The following is a 15,728-nucleotide window of genomic DNA, read 5'->3' as shown; positions in this document are numbered from 1 at the left end:
ACAAACATTGCGTATCCGTTTAACAAGGATCTTATAAGAGAATGATTGGCACTTTTTCACAGAGAATCAAATACTTATAGGGAGAGGATTCTACAACTCAGCTGACAGGACATGAGATGACTTGCTTTTGTTTTGTTTTTTTTATATATGAGCGTGATGCAGATCATTTTGTTTTTATTTAGTTATATTTATAGTATGTGAAGAACTACTGAAATTCATTTTCAATTACACATAAACAGATTGTTTAATTTTGAGGGGGAAAGGAAATACTTTAGGGTTAGGATTAGGATTCACTCGATTATAACCTAAAAAGTCTACTGGCACAATCTGAAGCCATTCTATGGGCCCGATAGCCGCTTATAACGGACATTTATTGCGATAACATCCAAAGTGTGGCTGCAAAAAACAACTTTACTATTTAAAAGAAGACTGATGACGGACGTATGAGATGATGAACAGGTTCAATATTTTAGAAAAACATTTTTAGACTTCACTTTCACCTGATGCCAGAAGATTTCACCTAAATACATACATTGATCTACTACCATTCGAGAAATAATCCTGTAATATTTTCATGGTCATAACAGGCTATGGCAAGCCATTTTGATATGTACCAGTTTTACTGAATATGTATTCCTGATATCTGAGAAAAAAAGTCTTTGTCTAAATGATCATTTCAAACAAAATTACATTCTCCACATCTAGAATAAACATTCTGGATCTCTACAAATTAATTTCAGATATCCCTCTTCCAAATATTACTGGTCAGCATTTGTACTATTTTAACTATGAACTAATGCATTTCAGATATCATAAATACATAATAAGTCAAGCTGATAAATGTCAGAACAGCCACTTACAATGTGTAAACATTTCCAGATATACAAAAATGTATTCTTACTCGTATAATTTTGTTTTTTCTTACTCACTAAAATTCTGTTTTGCTACAAAAAGGTAATTTAGAAATTATATTATTACAATTAGGTCGAGGAGTGATATTTGTTTCAGGGAGAATCTCATTTTAGTGATCTACAAATGAAAGAACAGAGAGGAGTGCTTTTGATAAATGTAAAAACAGCCTGCCACTTCAGATAAACTTACGCATTAACTCGAGCAACAATCTTGCCATTTTTTTTTTTTTTGCATGTCTACATTAAAATCTCAAGTCCAGTAGGGGAAAAAAGGCACTTCCTCTTGCCAGTTGTCATGGTGACTTGTCAAATCAGTGCTCCACTGACAATGGGTTATCATACATACTTGTTGCCCACGCGCTTTACTCTGAGTGGACCTAGTTAAAATTGATTGAACTAATTGAGAGCAGCCATTGTGAAACCAAACACTCAACAGTTCCCGACATTAGGCTAAATCAATTAAGAGTTGCGGATTTGAATCTGAACTTGTTAAACCTGCTTCATGAAATGGAACCCTGGTTGTATTTGATTTCTAATGTTTTTGTTGTTCACCCTCTGTTGCCCTCTTGTGTCAGTCTCTTTCTCCTAGCTCCCTTCTAGCTTCTTCTTTCCACACCTGTTCCTCATCTGCCAATTAGTACTCCCATTGTTTCTGTCTTCCATATACACTGCCTGGCCAAAAAAAAAGTCGCCACCTGGATTCAACTAGGCAAATAGGTACGAGCCTCCTATTGGATAATTACTGCATGGGCGATTATTTTTCAGTATTATTTTTCCTAGTTATTTAACCCCAACTGGGGCAATGACTTCCTTCTCAATTCCTAAACAACCATGTAGAAAGACACATGGGGAAAAGATGTTAGTCTGTTTGAGAAGGGTCAAATCATTGGCATGCATCAAGCAGAGAAAACATCTAAAGAGATTGCAGAAACTACTTAAATTGGGTTAAGAACTGTCCAACGCATTATTAAAAACTGGAAGGATAGTGGGGACCCATCATCTGCAAGGAAGAAATGTGGCCTGAAAAAAATCCTGAATGATTGTGATCGGCGAACACTTAAACGTGTGGTGAGATCAAATCGAAGAAAAACAACAGTAGAACTCAGGGCTATGTTTAATACTGAAAGTAAGAGCATTTTCACACGCACAATGCGAAGGGAACTCAGCTGTGTAGCCGTAAGAAAACCTCTAATCAGTGAGGCTAACTGGAAAAAAAGGCTTCAATTTGCTAGGGAGCATAAAGATTGGACTGTGGAGCAATAGAAGAAGGTCATGTGGTCTGATGAGTCCAGATTTACCCTGTTCCAGAGCGATGGGCGAATCAGGGTAAGAAGAGAGGCAGGTGAAGTGATGCGCCCACCATGCCTAGTGCCTACTGTACAAGCCTGTGGGGGCGGTGTTATGATCTGGGGTTGCTGCAGTTGGTCAGGTCTAGGTTTAGCAACAGTATGTGCTCAAAGAATGAGGTCAGCTGACTACCTGAATATACAGAATGACCAGGTTATTCCATCAATGGACTTTTTCTTCCCTGATGGCACAGGCATATTCCAAGATGACAATGCCAGGATTCATCGGGATCAAATTGTGAAATACTGGTTCAGGAAGCCTGACACATCATTTTCACACATGGATTGGCCACCACAGAGTCCAGACCTCAACCCCATTGAGAATCTTTGGGATGTGCTAGAGAGGGCTTTGCGCAGCGGTCAGACTCTACCATCATCAATGCACGATCTTGGTGAAAAATGAATGCAACACTGGATGGAAATAAATCTTTTGACATTGCAGAAGCTTATCGAAACAATGCCACAGCGGTCCAACAAAGTATTAGAGTGAGTGGCCTTTTTTTTGGTGGTGACTTTTTCTTTGGCCAGGCAGTGTATATCTACACCTCCCTTTCAGTGACTTTTTGCTGGTTCCTCGTCATTTTTGACCTTCATGTGTGTTTTCTCTGAAGTCATTTAGTTCTTGGTTTTCTCAGTTTTCTCAGTTTGTTATTTTTTGATTTTTTCCTCAGTTGCCACCCTTTTTCGTTATTAAACTAGCAAGAAACCACCTCAGCTTTCATCTGTTTGGGTCCTTCAAACCTCCACTGAACCTGACAAAGTAAATCGAGTCATTGATTTTGTAGGATATGCTTCTCCTGGACATGCATGTGGTAACAGTAGACATTTACTTGCATAATGTTGTTGACTCAACAGGAATCCCTCACACCAAGCAGGCAGAGTAGAGAGAGAACCTCTGTCTTAATAGTAATAAATGTCCATCTAAACCAGGCTCAGTGTGAGCTGCCTTTTGCTGAGGACAACTGGAAGTTCAGACAGAAGCAGACATACAAAAGGAACATGGCAGCACTGATCCGTTGATACTTTCTATTCAAGACAAGGAAAAATTAATCTTAATAAGTGGCTCTTTTTACGAAAACAAAAACAAAAAAACATTTCACTACATGAGATATGAGTGAATCTTCATGCCAAAAAGGGATGACAGAGGGCACATACAGTTAGTCACAGAAAATGCTGAGCCCATAGCTATGTCTAGGAGAGAAACAGGACCAAGCATTGCCAGCGATGATGGCAGCAGCCCAGCTGATTTTTCCCTTCAGGATAGTGTCACAGCCAAACATATTACCAGGCCAAATGAAGCTATGACAAAGTAAAAGAGACAACATAAAGTTAAGGTTTCAACTAACAATTACTGATAATGGGAGAAAGGAGATAGAAAAAAGAAACAGGATAAACAAGTGGTCCTTTGTCCTCCAGCAGCTGATGCCTATAGCAGCATTACTATACAAAGTCTGATAACTAAAAGATCTTCCTCCTATTGTACTTTCAGAAATTATAGGCACCTGCAGAATGAAAGAAAAAAGCTCTGGTAGGAACATAAAGAACAATCATGTCTTTAAAATAAGAAGGACCTTGGTTTTTAGGGCTTTATACATACAGCTAATGGAGGGGAGCTGAAATAGGAGAAATTGGGATTTCTCCTTTTAATTTTCATCAAAACTCTGTCTGCAGTATTTGGAATCAGCTGAAAGCTTTTTGGTACAAATTGTGGACTTCATATTAGTATAGCCCATTTTTTCATTAGCTCGACCAACTTGTTGTTCCTGCTGAAGAAAAACATCCCAACAGAATGATGCTGCCACCTCCGGGTTTCCCTCAAGGCATGATGTATTCTTAGAAATATTCACATATAGTTGTGCAATTCACATTTTAGTCCCATTTAATCAGATGTAGAGTTGTGTCACACTCAGTTGTGTCTCACTCTTTCCATTCTCACATGGTGGATTAAACAATATTATGTGAGATGTGCAAAGCTCAGGATATTGTTTTATACCCCAGCCCTGTCATAAACCTTTCTCTGACCTGTCCTCTTTACTCACAGATATGATGTTGCTTTATCTCAAGATAAACAAAGTTTATAACTTTGCTTTGCATCTGGCACTGTCATCCTAAAAAACTGGATTTTAATGCAGAAACAATTGGTAGCAGCAGAAGAATCTAAATAGGAGTATAATTCCTTTCTATCATTCTAACTATTATGCTTAACCTCATCGTCTTCCTTCATTATTAAGAGTACAAAGTTTTATTAGGTATTTGTTGTGTTTATATTACATCATATTTTTATATATATGACCATTAAAGTGAATGTCCTGTCAGACCCTTCGCTTATGCTCTACCTGTATAGGGTAAAAGTTAAGAATGTGGATAGACACAACCTTCTACAACATCAGAGCATCCTGACTGAGGTTCTATCGGATTACACATTAGGAATACAGGTATATGGGATGTAACTCATGTGTGAAGGAGGCAAAAGAGTCAGAAGAAGATTTTCAATATATTCATCTAGCACCAACATGTTTCACAACATGTCATCTGATGGCACTTTATAGAGACAATTTAACCAGATCATACAGTCAGATTGGCTGAAGGTTTTTTTTATCTAAGGAAAACCAGATTATCGGATCAACTCATTGAATTGAAAGCAATCCCTCACACCAAGCAACGACAAAGGGATTGCTGTATTTGTGTAATCTAAAGAACATATATGTGATGTAGGTACATTTTTCTGGTTTCCAAAAAGAATGAAAGGAACCAAAATATTAAAACAAGCCAATTCCTTAGGTCCCCCTATTCTTTTGAATTATTCATATTCTTTAATTATTTAACTAACATTTTGCCAATTGCAATGTACTTTTCTCTGTGTGTTTTTTCAATAATGTGTTCTATTTGCAGCACTTTGAATTGTTTTGCTACTGAAATATGCTACATAAAAAAACTTGCCTTGCATAAGCGGTCATGTAGCCCTGACTTTTTTTTTCTGCAAGTTGCCACCAGTGCAGAACTTGCAGCAGGTAAATTCAGCCTTCGGTTTCACTTGTGCATTCTCATGTGCTTGTGAAACGTCAGCTTCAGCCCAAGCACTTTTCTAATTCACACCGAGAACGGACCAAGTCCCCGGATGTTGTTCTCGCCCCTCCCTCTTTACCCAGCATGCATCAGAGCAGACTTGTTTGTTCTCGAGGGTTACAGCTTCCCAGCATGCACAGCGGGCAGCAGCTTTCACAGTGGAGCCTCATAGAGCACAGAGTATTAAATCAAAAGTTCTTTCTTCTGTTGCTGTTGCAAGAACATTATACTTTTAAGTGTCACTATATGGCCCATTTACTGATTTAGAGTTTAATCTGAAAAAGTTCCGATGTTGAGAGGACCGCGGCAACCAGCGGACCTCCGAGTCTAACCGCAGCCATGGCTAACGTTAGCACGTCTGCAGCAGCCCTCTCTCAGCATAGCCCTGTGTGATGTACCGCTGGCTCTGATGCCGATTTTTTGGTTTTATTTGTTAAAATGTTTATCTGATTTGTGTTTATCTGACTGTGTTAAATATTATTCCCCCACTAAATGAAAAAAGTAAGAATGTATTACTATCTAGAGCAGGCATCCCCAAACCCGGTCCTCGAGGGCCGCTGTCCTGCAAGTTTTAGAGGTTTCCCTGCTTTAACACAGCTGATTATAATGATTGCAGAAGAGCAAAAGCCTGTTAATCAGCTTTCAATTAAAATCAGCTGTGCTGGAGCAAGGAAACCTCTAAAACCTGCAGGACAGTGGCCCTCGAGGACCGAGTTTGGGGATGCCTGATCTAGAGAGTATTAATAACAGGAGGTGAGATGCAGCTCCAGAAAAGCCGAGTGTGGTGACGTCACAAGTACGCTTCTGTTCCAATTGACCCATATTTATACTGCGAGCTCCCGTCCTCCCCAAGTACACACTTTCCTGTGTTCTTGTCAAGAACATACTTGGCAAGAACATGAGTCCGTACTCACGTTCTTGTGAATTGAGAAACCAACAAGACTTCTAGATATCATAATTGTGACATCACTAATTGGTTCCTGAAATACGTGGCTGAAACCACTCTGGGCGGGTAGGAAAACCAAAAGTACTAATGACCCAAAAGACTCCAACCTTTCACTGTAACAAGCTGCAGCTTACCAACCTGAAACTCCTCACTAATCATACGAACAGAAATCAGCTGCAGGCCCTATAGTCCACCTATTTTCTATTCAAGAAACTAGATTAGTACAACATGGGAAAGTGAGAAACCAACACTTTGGGAGCAGATGCAAACAGATGTGTAGAGTGCCTTAGGTTTGCAAGTGACATACTGTAAATTACACTGCAAAAACGATCTGAAATTAAGTAAAAATTTCTTAAATCAAGTGTATTTACCCTTAATTTGAGCAGGTAAATAAGATAGTTTGCCAATTGAATGAGTATTTTTACATTTAAAATAAGATAATTAGATAATATGCACTTGAAATAAGATAATGCAATAGTTTTTGTTCTTATTTCAAATGTAAATTGTCTTGTTCCATAGGCAAAGTGTCTCACTTACCTCCTCAATTCAAGAAAAAATGCACTTATTTTAAGAACAAATAACTTATTTAGATTTACATTTTTTGCAGTGTAAGTGTTTCATGAAAGTTCAGCTTGTTGACCCTTGATCTATATTTTATCTATTTTACCAGGAAGAGTCCCATTGAAATTAAAAACCTCTTTTTCAAGGGAGTCTTTGCCAAGATGCAGTGAAAGTTACGTTACAATTACAAAAACACAACAATACACAATGAACATTCATTAAAAACTATTAGAATTTAAGGAGGCTTTTCCAAACCCCTTTCACTCTGGACTTAAAAAAGTTCATTGTTATAAATTCAGTTAGTTTCCAATTTTTTTTGAAGATTGTTCCATGTAGTTGGATCAAAGTGAAGAAAATCTCTTTCCCCATTTCTTCAGTAGAATTCTTTACAATGATCAGATTACAAGAACTTCGGGGTGAAAGGTTAATCGGCAGAGATAGAATCCAGGCGTTTTTGCTATGATCAAGGGAGATTACTGGAAATCAGTGAGCTGCAGAATTATGTTCCCAGTGCAAAGCTTGCAGTAAGTTTTTATGAAAGCAAGTGCCTGCACACAGAAACAAAGACTTAAAGATATGACTTTGATGCAAAGAGCTGTAAAGAAACACAAGCGTCATTTTGGAATTCTGCCAGAGGAGAAATGGAGCTTAGGGGTATTTTCAATCTAGAAGTCTCTGCCAAATCTTACTTGCACATCCAGGCTGCCACGTCATCTGTCTCTGCCAATTTTTTTTTTTTGTGTTTAAAGCCTCCTCAGCAGCCAATAGCATCTAAGACTCCCATTCAAGAGCTGCCTCATCAGTGTCAAGTGCCTGCCTTCCAAAAAGCTCCAACCCACCTCCACTTCCTTCGCTGCTCTGATCTACCTCCTACTCAATTCATCTCCCTTATTCCTTAATCTTCTAGTCCACCAGCAGTGCTCAGGCCCCAGGGGAGAAAACATCTCCATTCGAATGAATCTGTCCATGCTGTATGTCTACAGACGAGGTCTGAGTGCCAAACAAATTCTATTAATTCATCTCTATAAACTCTCTAATTGCTTCCTTGTGAGTCTGTTTACATTGAAATGATGGACAGGAAGAGACTGGTGTGGTTTTAGCTGAATAATCCTTTTTTATATATATTTAGAAGCATTACCACAATAAAAATAGAAACTGCAGTGTTGTAACAAGTCAGCATTTTTTAACTATACACAAATTCATATCAGACAGAACTTTTTTCATACATATATTAAAAGTAATCTACTTTTCATTGATTATTTTTACTCAACTGTGGTCTTAAACTAGAAATTTTAAGTTGACTTAAATTGACAGATTTAGTTATTGCCTTCCAACTTTAACAAATCATGTGAAGAATAACATGAAGTTTATTATAACTATAAGGTAAAAATACAAGATTTTCATATTTCTATTAGGTCAAATATGAACATGGTGTAATTACACCTAGGATTTTAGGATTTAACTCTTTTTTTCTTGGATAGTGTTGGCCTAGTGGGTAGGCTAACAGCAGTGCGCTTGTGTTCTGAGAAGTTTCCAAGTACCTGGTTTGATGGGGGATGGGTTAAATGTGAAGATAAATTTCTCCAGTAGGAGATCAATAAAGTTCTCTCATTATTATTTTAAAAAGGGCTAATGCAAAACATTGTCTTTGATATCCACATCTTGAATTTCTCTTTGGATTTAAATCATTTATCTGAATTTTGCAGCTGAAGACAAAGGTTTAACTTTCAACCTTGATGGAGCAGCATTCTCTTTTCTTCATGTCGATTTGCACTATAAGCTGAAGTGCCTGCTAAAGAAAAGAGCTGTAATCTGATTATTCCTGCAGATATCAGGTCACGTTCTGTTAACTACGTGCAGGTGCAAGCCTGTGCTGCCAGCTTACAGCGCCATTCGTCATAAATGACTGAATGAAGCACAAAAAAACAGAAAGCTCATTGTCGAATGAGCCTTGCAGTTTAATCTGCTTATTGCAGCTGTTGCATTCACTTTTATGAAGCATCTCCTCTGTGATATCTATGCCTTTTTAGCACAGGATATTAACTAGCAAAATATACTGCTTCTTCTTCTCACCACCTGAGATGAAATAATCTGATGGGAGACAGCAAACAAGCAGATGGAATCCGCTTTAATTGTCACGTGCACTCCACCTGCAAAGGAGCGCGTGCAAGGAGCACCAAAAATATTATTGAAAATCTCGGCTAAAGGGCGCCCCCTGTTGGTTTCTTTTTAAAGTCTGCGTGTGTGTGTGTGTGTGTGTTTTTTTAAACCCCCTTTTCAATGAGTCACATCAAGCAGCTGCTGCAGGCCACAGTGAATGAATAAATCAATGTGTTTGGCTTTGGATAAACAACTGAGGCTGGACCTTGGAATACACAATTACTTTGCATTTTTGTTTAATCATATAAATCTCTAACACCTATCTGTTATGACTATTTCAGAACGGGATTTTTCTGAGAAAAAGAAAAAAGTTCCCTATTTAAAATAATAAAATGTAATTCAAAATATCCATCTTTAAGCTCAAAGTTGTGCAAAAACATGTTTTTTTAGGAGCATACTTCTGATTCTGGGACCAATTTAGTACCTATTCCTCTTGCGTAGAAGAAGCATCGGTTCTAAATGTATTAATGTGTAATTGTTATAGTCTTCTTTGCGCACATTGGGTAAATCTTTGACCCATCATGCATCCATCTTTATTATGCACTGCCTTTTGGAAGCTCTGATTGCCCCCGTTTACCAAGCTCGCCTTCTTTCTTCACTGGAAATGACAGACTGACGCACCACTGGGAGTTTTGTCCGCTTTCTGCCTTCCTTCCCAGACCTACTCGCTACACTGTTACGCGTTCATAGGGGGGGGGGGGGGGGGGGGGGCGGGGTCCGGATCGCGCATAAATACTCCGCTCCTGGCCGCTGTTCAGACAGTACCGCAAACGCAGAGCGACCGAGCTGCCTTTTTAACGACACGACCCAGACACCAGGAATAAAACATGATCAAGAAAATGTCTCCATCCGACAGCGACTTTGACATCCCAGCTAAGAACTGCTACAGGATGGTGATTTTAGGCTCCACAAAAGTTGGGAAAACGGCCATCGTGTCCCGGTTCCTGAATGGGAGATTTGAGGAACAGTACACGCCGACCATCGAGGACTTTCACAGGAAACTGTACAACATCAAGGGGGACGTTTACCAGCTGGACATACTAGATACATCAGGGAATCACCCCTTCCCTGCCATGAGGAGGCTTTCCATACTCACAGGTACTTGAATTGTTGTTGTAAATTGTGCCAATTTCCGTGCGTCTTTACGCACGGCTGTTGCGCGCGTGGCTTTATGCTTATGGTGCTGTGTTCATTATCAATGCATGCTGAGTGTATTCAGTGTAGAAAAAACTAACAGTTGCATCCTTTCCTTTTCTCCAGGTGACGTGTTCATTCTGGTCTTCAGTTTGGACAACCGCGAGTCCTTCCAGGAGGTGCAGCGGCTCAAGAAGCAGATCTATGAAACAAAGTCATGCCTGAAAAACAAAATCAAGGAGAACATTGATGTGCCTCTGGTGATCTGCGGAAACAAGGGCGATCGGGAGTTTCACAGAGAGGTGCAGCAGGAGGAGATCGAGCAGCTGGTGGCCGGTGATGAGAAGTGCGCCTACTTCGAGATCTCGGCCAAGCGCAACGAGAACATTGACAAGATGTTTCAGACTCTGTTTACGTTGGCCAAGCTACCTCACGAGATGAGCCCTGACCTGCACAGGAAGGTGTCCGTGCAGTACTGCGACATGCTGCACAGGAAGTCCCTGAAGCACAAGAAGATGAAGGACATCGGGGAAGCGTATGGCGTGGTGACTCCGTGCGCGCGGAGACCGAGCGTCCACAGCGACCTAATGTACATCAAAGAGAAAGCAATCGGAGGCGGGCACGGAAAGGACAAAGAGAGGTGCGTGATTAGTTAAAGGGAAACACGAGGCTCAGACTCGAGACGCAAAAAGAAGTCTTTTAAAGAAAGAAGGAGCCTGGCGCGTGCAGAGCTGCCGGCTGCTGTTCTGACGTAGAACGGAGCTTTGAAGGCTCCGCCGCTGCCGCGAGCCTTGGCGCCGCATCGTTTCCACGGACACTGACCGGACGCCAAAGTCCGCTTCAAAACTCCACTGCCCACGAGACGCATAAGAATGTTCGCTTGTCCTGTCAGTAAGAGCCGTATCTGTGACGTGGCTTCATACCTAATGAGACTCACGCGTCAATGCGTAAAATGTGCTTGTTGACTTTTGGCATTTGGACAGCTGCCAGAGACTCATAGGGCTCAGGAGGCGCGATGTTAGCAGAGAGAATGCTGTTTACATTTTACTCTTGGTTTTATAAAGGCTAAGTACACTTGAATGTTTACTCTGGATTGTTTTTATTGTTGAATGTATTATTTATTGTTGGTGTCGATTTTTCAACAAATGTCAAAATCTAATAAAAAAAAAAACTAAATCAAAGTTTTGTTTGAATCCCTTTGTGATCTGGTATTCATTGCCATTTTTTTTTATTCATTTAAACACCCCAGGAACTTATTAAAGATATTCAGAAGCCTTCTGCAAGAAAGAAACAAGGTTTATGACCCAAAAACAAACAAGAATATTAGATTTTTAATCGTATTTTGGCTAAAGAGCATCCAAAATGAACAAACGTCAAGCATCACATGGTTAAAAAGGTTACTCTCATAAAACAAAGTTGTAACCTGTTAGCCCCCAGCATGATTTACAACAAAAAACAAACAAAAAAACAGTTTACATGCTGGTTTCTCATGTTGCAAAGCATCCTTCTGTGGAATCTGCATCCAGAAATTATACATTTTAAAACAGATGAAAAAATATAACATGGAAATGATAGGAAGATTGGATCAAATTGGTTTGTATCACAAGGATCCTGCAAAGAAGAAACAAGTTAAAACCTAAGCTTTAATGAAGGAGGCTCCAGTTCTCAAATCACAAGCTGTAAACTCCTCTTAAAGTCACAAAAATGGATTTGATCAACTGTTGCATTACAGAGTGCGCTTATTCAGACTTTACATCTAATTATCCCAAACAAGGAGGCTACAGTGAGAGCTAAAAACATCCCTCATTTATATTATGTCACCACACAACCACCAACATCTATATGTTAACATATATAGGATTCACATGAAAGAAACCAAACATTTAGGAACACTAAAGAAACCTGACAAAAAGGGAAACTTAAAAAAAAAAAAAAATTTGATATTAAAGTTGTATTTTTAGATTAAAATAAATTCTTTGAAAGAGCATCTTTTGCTGCTAATTCAGTTTGCTAAACTAATGTCAGTATTTCAAAAGATACAGAAAACAACAACATATGAGGTAATACCATAAAGTCTTTGGAGGATTTTGTTGACATGTTAAACTTTGGGCAGTAAATGTCAAACAAAGGTTAAACATTTTTGTTACTTTTTCAAAGGAAAACATAATTTGTTACACAGATATACGTAAATTCAGTGAAGAACAACATGCTTGGGAAAAACAAAACACATCCTAACAGGCTAAAGTATGTCGGTTTTTCACCATATGAACTGTCCTAGTACATCGATACTTCAAACTATTTTGCTGCAAAATGCATAAAAATAAAAAAAGTTATTATTCTGTACAGAGGCAAATCTTTGCATGTAAAAACATTTTATAATGAACGTGGATGCCTAAAGTAGCAGAAGTGACCTCAATAACTAGCAGATTTAATATTACCATAAATATTTCTGAAATGTTGATCTATAACAATAATAAACCACACACTCTCTATGGTTTACTTTTAAAGGGGTTATTGTCATTTTAGTATCTTTTGAATATTATTAAATATATTCTAGGCTAAAGTAGCACTAAAATGTATAATCAAATGTCTTTTCATGACTTTTATTTTAAAATAGAAAAATATATCAGTATACAGAAGAAAAAAAACTTAGTTATTTGTGCATTTATGATCCTGAGTAGTTTTTATCACTTCTTCAGATTATTAGTCTAAATTAATTATTGCTACAAAGGTCTTGTCTTCATTGTTTGTTTAGGTGAGGACAGTAATGCATCTGTGTTCAGTATAATTTTATGCTCTCACCTCAGTAGAAAGTTCACTGGTTTCCACTGTTCTTTTCTGGTTCCTCACTGTGACTCCTTGTTTACAACTGGTTTCAGATATATGCTTTCTACTTCTATTATAAAACACTTTCTATTTTCTGTCTGCATTTTATTCCTGCTCTTAGCAGACCATGCATGACATTAACTCTCTCTTGTAGTATACTCCACAGAACCAGTCAACCTTTTTTAGTATTTTTAAGGATTCTAGGACACTGGTTTGTGAACTCTGAAGTCAGTGACTTTGCATTAAAATGTTCTTTTTCAGCTCTACTTGCAGTTTGGCATCTTCTCCAGTATATTTGCTTTCTCCTCCTCCTATTGGTGATAGGTCTGTCAGAAATCAGACTATTCCTTGTGTGCCTGTTTTGTTTATCCTATTAACAGAGTGTGTCACCTAAGCTGAAGTGAATTGGTTCCAATTGATTTTATTTAAGGTTATGCTAATAACGTGGGCTAAAAGCAAAGGCACACCACACTTTTTAGATTTATCCATCCATCAATCCATTACCTGACATGCTTGTCCCAATTGGGGTCGCGAGGGGTGCTGGTGCCTATCTCCAGCTGTCTACGGGCGAGAAGCGGGGTACACCCTGGACAGGTCGCCAGTCCATCGCAGGGCAACACAGAGAAAAACAGGACATACAACCATTCATGCACACACTGACACCTAAGGAGAATCTATAGAGAGGCCAATTAAAACAGTCATGTTTTGGATTGTGGGAGGAAGCCAGAGTACCCGGAGAGAACCCACGCATGCTCAGAGAGAATATGCAAACTCCATGCAAAAAGACCCTGGGTTCAGGAATCGAACCCAGAACCTTCTTGTTGCAAGACAGCAGTGCTACCCACTGCTCAACTAAGCAGCCATCTTTTTTTCTCTTTTTTTTTGGATTTATATCACTCTAAAACAAAAAAATGTGTGCCTTTCCTTCCAACTTAAAATCTTATCATACTTTGTGTCTGTTTGTGATCTAAAATAAATATAAAATACAGAAAGTTGAGAAAGTAGAAATATTTTTTTTATTGGGGGGGGGGGGGTCCTTTAATAAGGTAATTACAATGATACCTTGCTGTGCAGACATTTTGCTCAGCTTTATTCTGCATCATTTGATCCTCTGAGTTTAGTCACGAGACATGAGGGCCAAGGATGTTTCCCATTGTGACGTTATAAGCAGTGACCTGCAGACTCTATCCCTGGGAATCTTACACAGAAACAAAGAGAAAACATCATGCGTTGGCCTCTCTGTGTGTGTGTGCTAATGTGAAAACGGTCAGGGGTTCACAAAAAAAGATCTGCAATTGGACAGACTGTCCTCCAAACCAACAGAAACACAGGAGCACATGACCACAGAGCAACATAATAACATTTCTGAATTCTTCTTCACTTTACAGACTAAAAAGTGAAAGTAAATTGCTGTGTTTAGGTCTGTAAAACATACAACAAATATATTTCTAGACAGCCATCAGCAGTGGAAGCTCCACATGTGGGAAGCAATCAAATCTCTGCAGGTCTGAGGCAAAACAATGAAGAAGAATTGAATCAGGTTTGGGGTTAGTTACAGGGAAACCACAAACACAAATTAGCTTAATTTGGGTATAATGTGAGGAGCTAAAAAAATATATTGAATAATTGATTAAATTGAAAAATGACACCAAAAAGCATTGGTGTTTAGTCTGCTTTAATTCTGATATGAGTTCTGATTGATTGATTCTGAATGAATTCTAGTCCAATAAATTGCTTTCAGGCATTGACCTTATTACTAATAAATCATTTTAATTTATTCTCTGAGTAAATGAAGACTAATCAACACAGCAGACAGGTCAGGGAGAACGTTATGGAGAAGTTAAAAGCAGACCCATGTTAAAACACAATATCCAAATCATTTCTTAAAGGACTGTTTACCTCACTATCAGAAAATAGGAACATGGCTGTCTTCTTAAAGCGACACGCCTGACGAGAAGAGCACAAAAAAAAAAAAAAAGCAGTAAATGCTTCCTAGAATCTTTTGTGGAGATCACATCTGTGCTGGGAATACTTTGGATTGGACAAATATTAGTCCATAAATCTGCCCTTAATGGAAGCATGGAAACAAAAGACAAAGTTAGAGGTTTATTGTATGTCAAAGGCCACGTAGGGAAATGTATCACCTAGAGCAGGTATCCCCAAACTCGGTCCTTCAGGGCCACTGTCCTGCAGGTTTTAGAGGTTTCCCTGCTTTAGCGCAGCTGATTATAATGATTGCAGTAGAGCAAAAGCCTGTTAATCAGCTTTCAATTAAAATCAGCTGTGCTGGAGCAAGGAAACCTCTAAAACCTGCAGGACAGCGGGCCTCGAGGACCGAGTTTGGGGATGCCTGACCTAGATGAAGCTACTGCAGCAGCTAACCATCTACTGTTTGTTCCACATTGAGAGATTTTCTGAATAGCTTTGTTTTCAGTAATAGTTGCTTTTGTGTGACTGCTCCGTCAGCCCCATTTACACTTAGCCTGGTTGTAGATATAATTTCCTGTCCACTGTCACTAGATGCTTATCCAGGAGGAGTAAATGCTGCATGTCAATGAGTCAATTCCCTTTGGTTGGTTTCCTTAGATACATACACATTTTAATCAGTCTGTCTGTATGCTTTAATTTAACTCATGTGCCTTTAAAAGAAGATGTGTGTTGTAAATTGGACCATATTAATAAACAGACTGAGTTTGAAATGTGACAAGAATGGAGAGAATTAGTCTGATAAAATGAGACCAAAGTTGCAAAGAAAAACTAACTACAGATGACCCTGAA

The 15,728-nt window shown here is 38.9% G+C and overlaps 1 protein-coding gene across 1 annotated transcript; it reads left to right on the top strand.

Moving 5' to 3' along the window:
• Positions 1-9,730: 9,730 nt before the first annotated feature.
• On the top strand, positions 9,731-11,295 carry LOC119780162 (dexamethasone-induced Ras-related protein 1-like). The gene is made up of 2 exons (XM_038280069.1): positions 9,731-10,088; positions 10,251-11,295. Exons 1-2 carry the CDS (start codon positions 9,818-9,820, stop codon positions 10,778-10,780), a joined length of 801 nt encoding a protein of 266 aa, XP_038135997.1. The 5' UTR covers positions 9,731-9,817; the 3' UTR covers positions 10,781-11,295.
• Positions 11,296-15,728: the final 4,433 nt, after the last annotated feature.

The sequence above is a fragment of the Cyprinodon tularosa genome, unplaced genomic scaffold (assembly GCF_016077235.1).
Source record: "Cyprinodon tularosa strain WSP-4 unplaced genomic scaffold, ASM1607723v1 ctg156, whole genome shotgun sequence".
In the NCBI taxonomy this organism is placed as follows: domain Eukaryota; kingdom Metazoa; phylum Chordata; class Actinopteri; order Cyprinodontiformes; family Cyprinodontidae; genus Cyprinodon; species Cyprinodon tularosa.
Note: the sequence above shows the minus strand (reverse complement) of the source record. Positions and strands in the feature narration are given on the sequence as shown.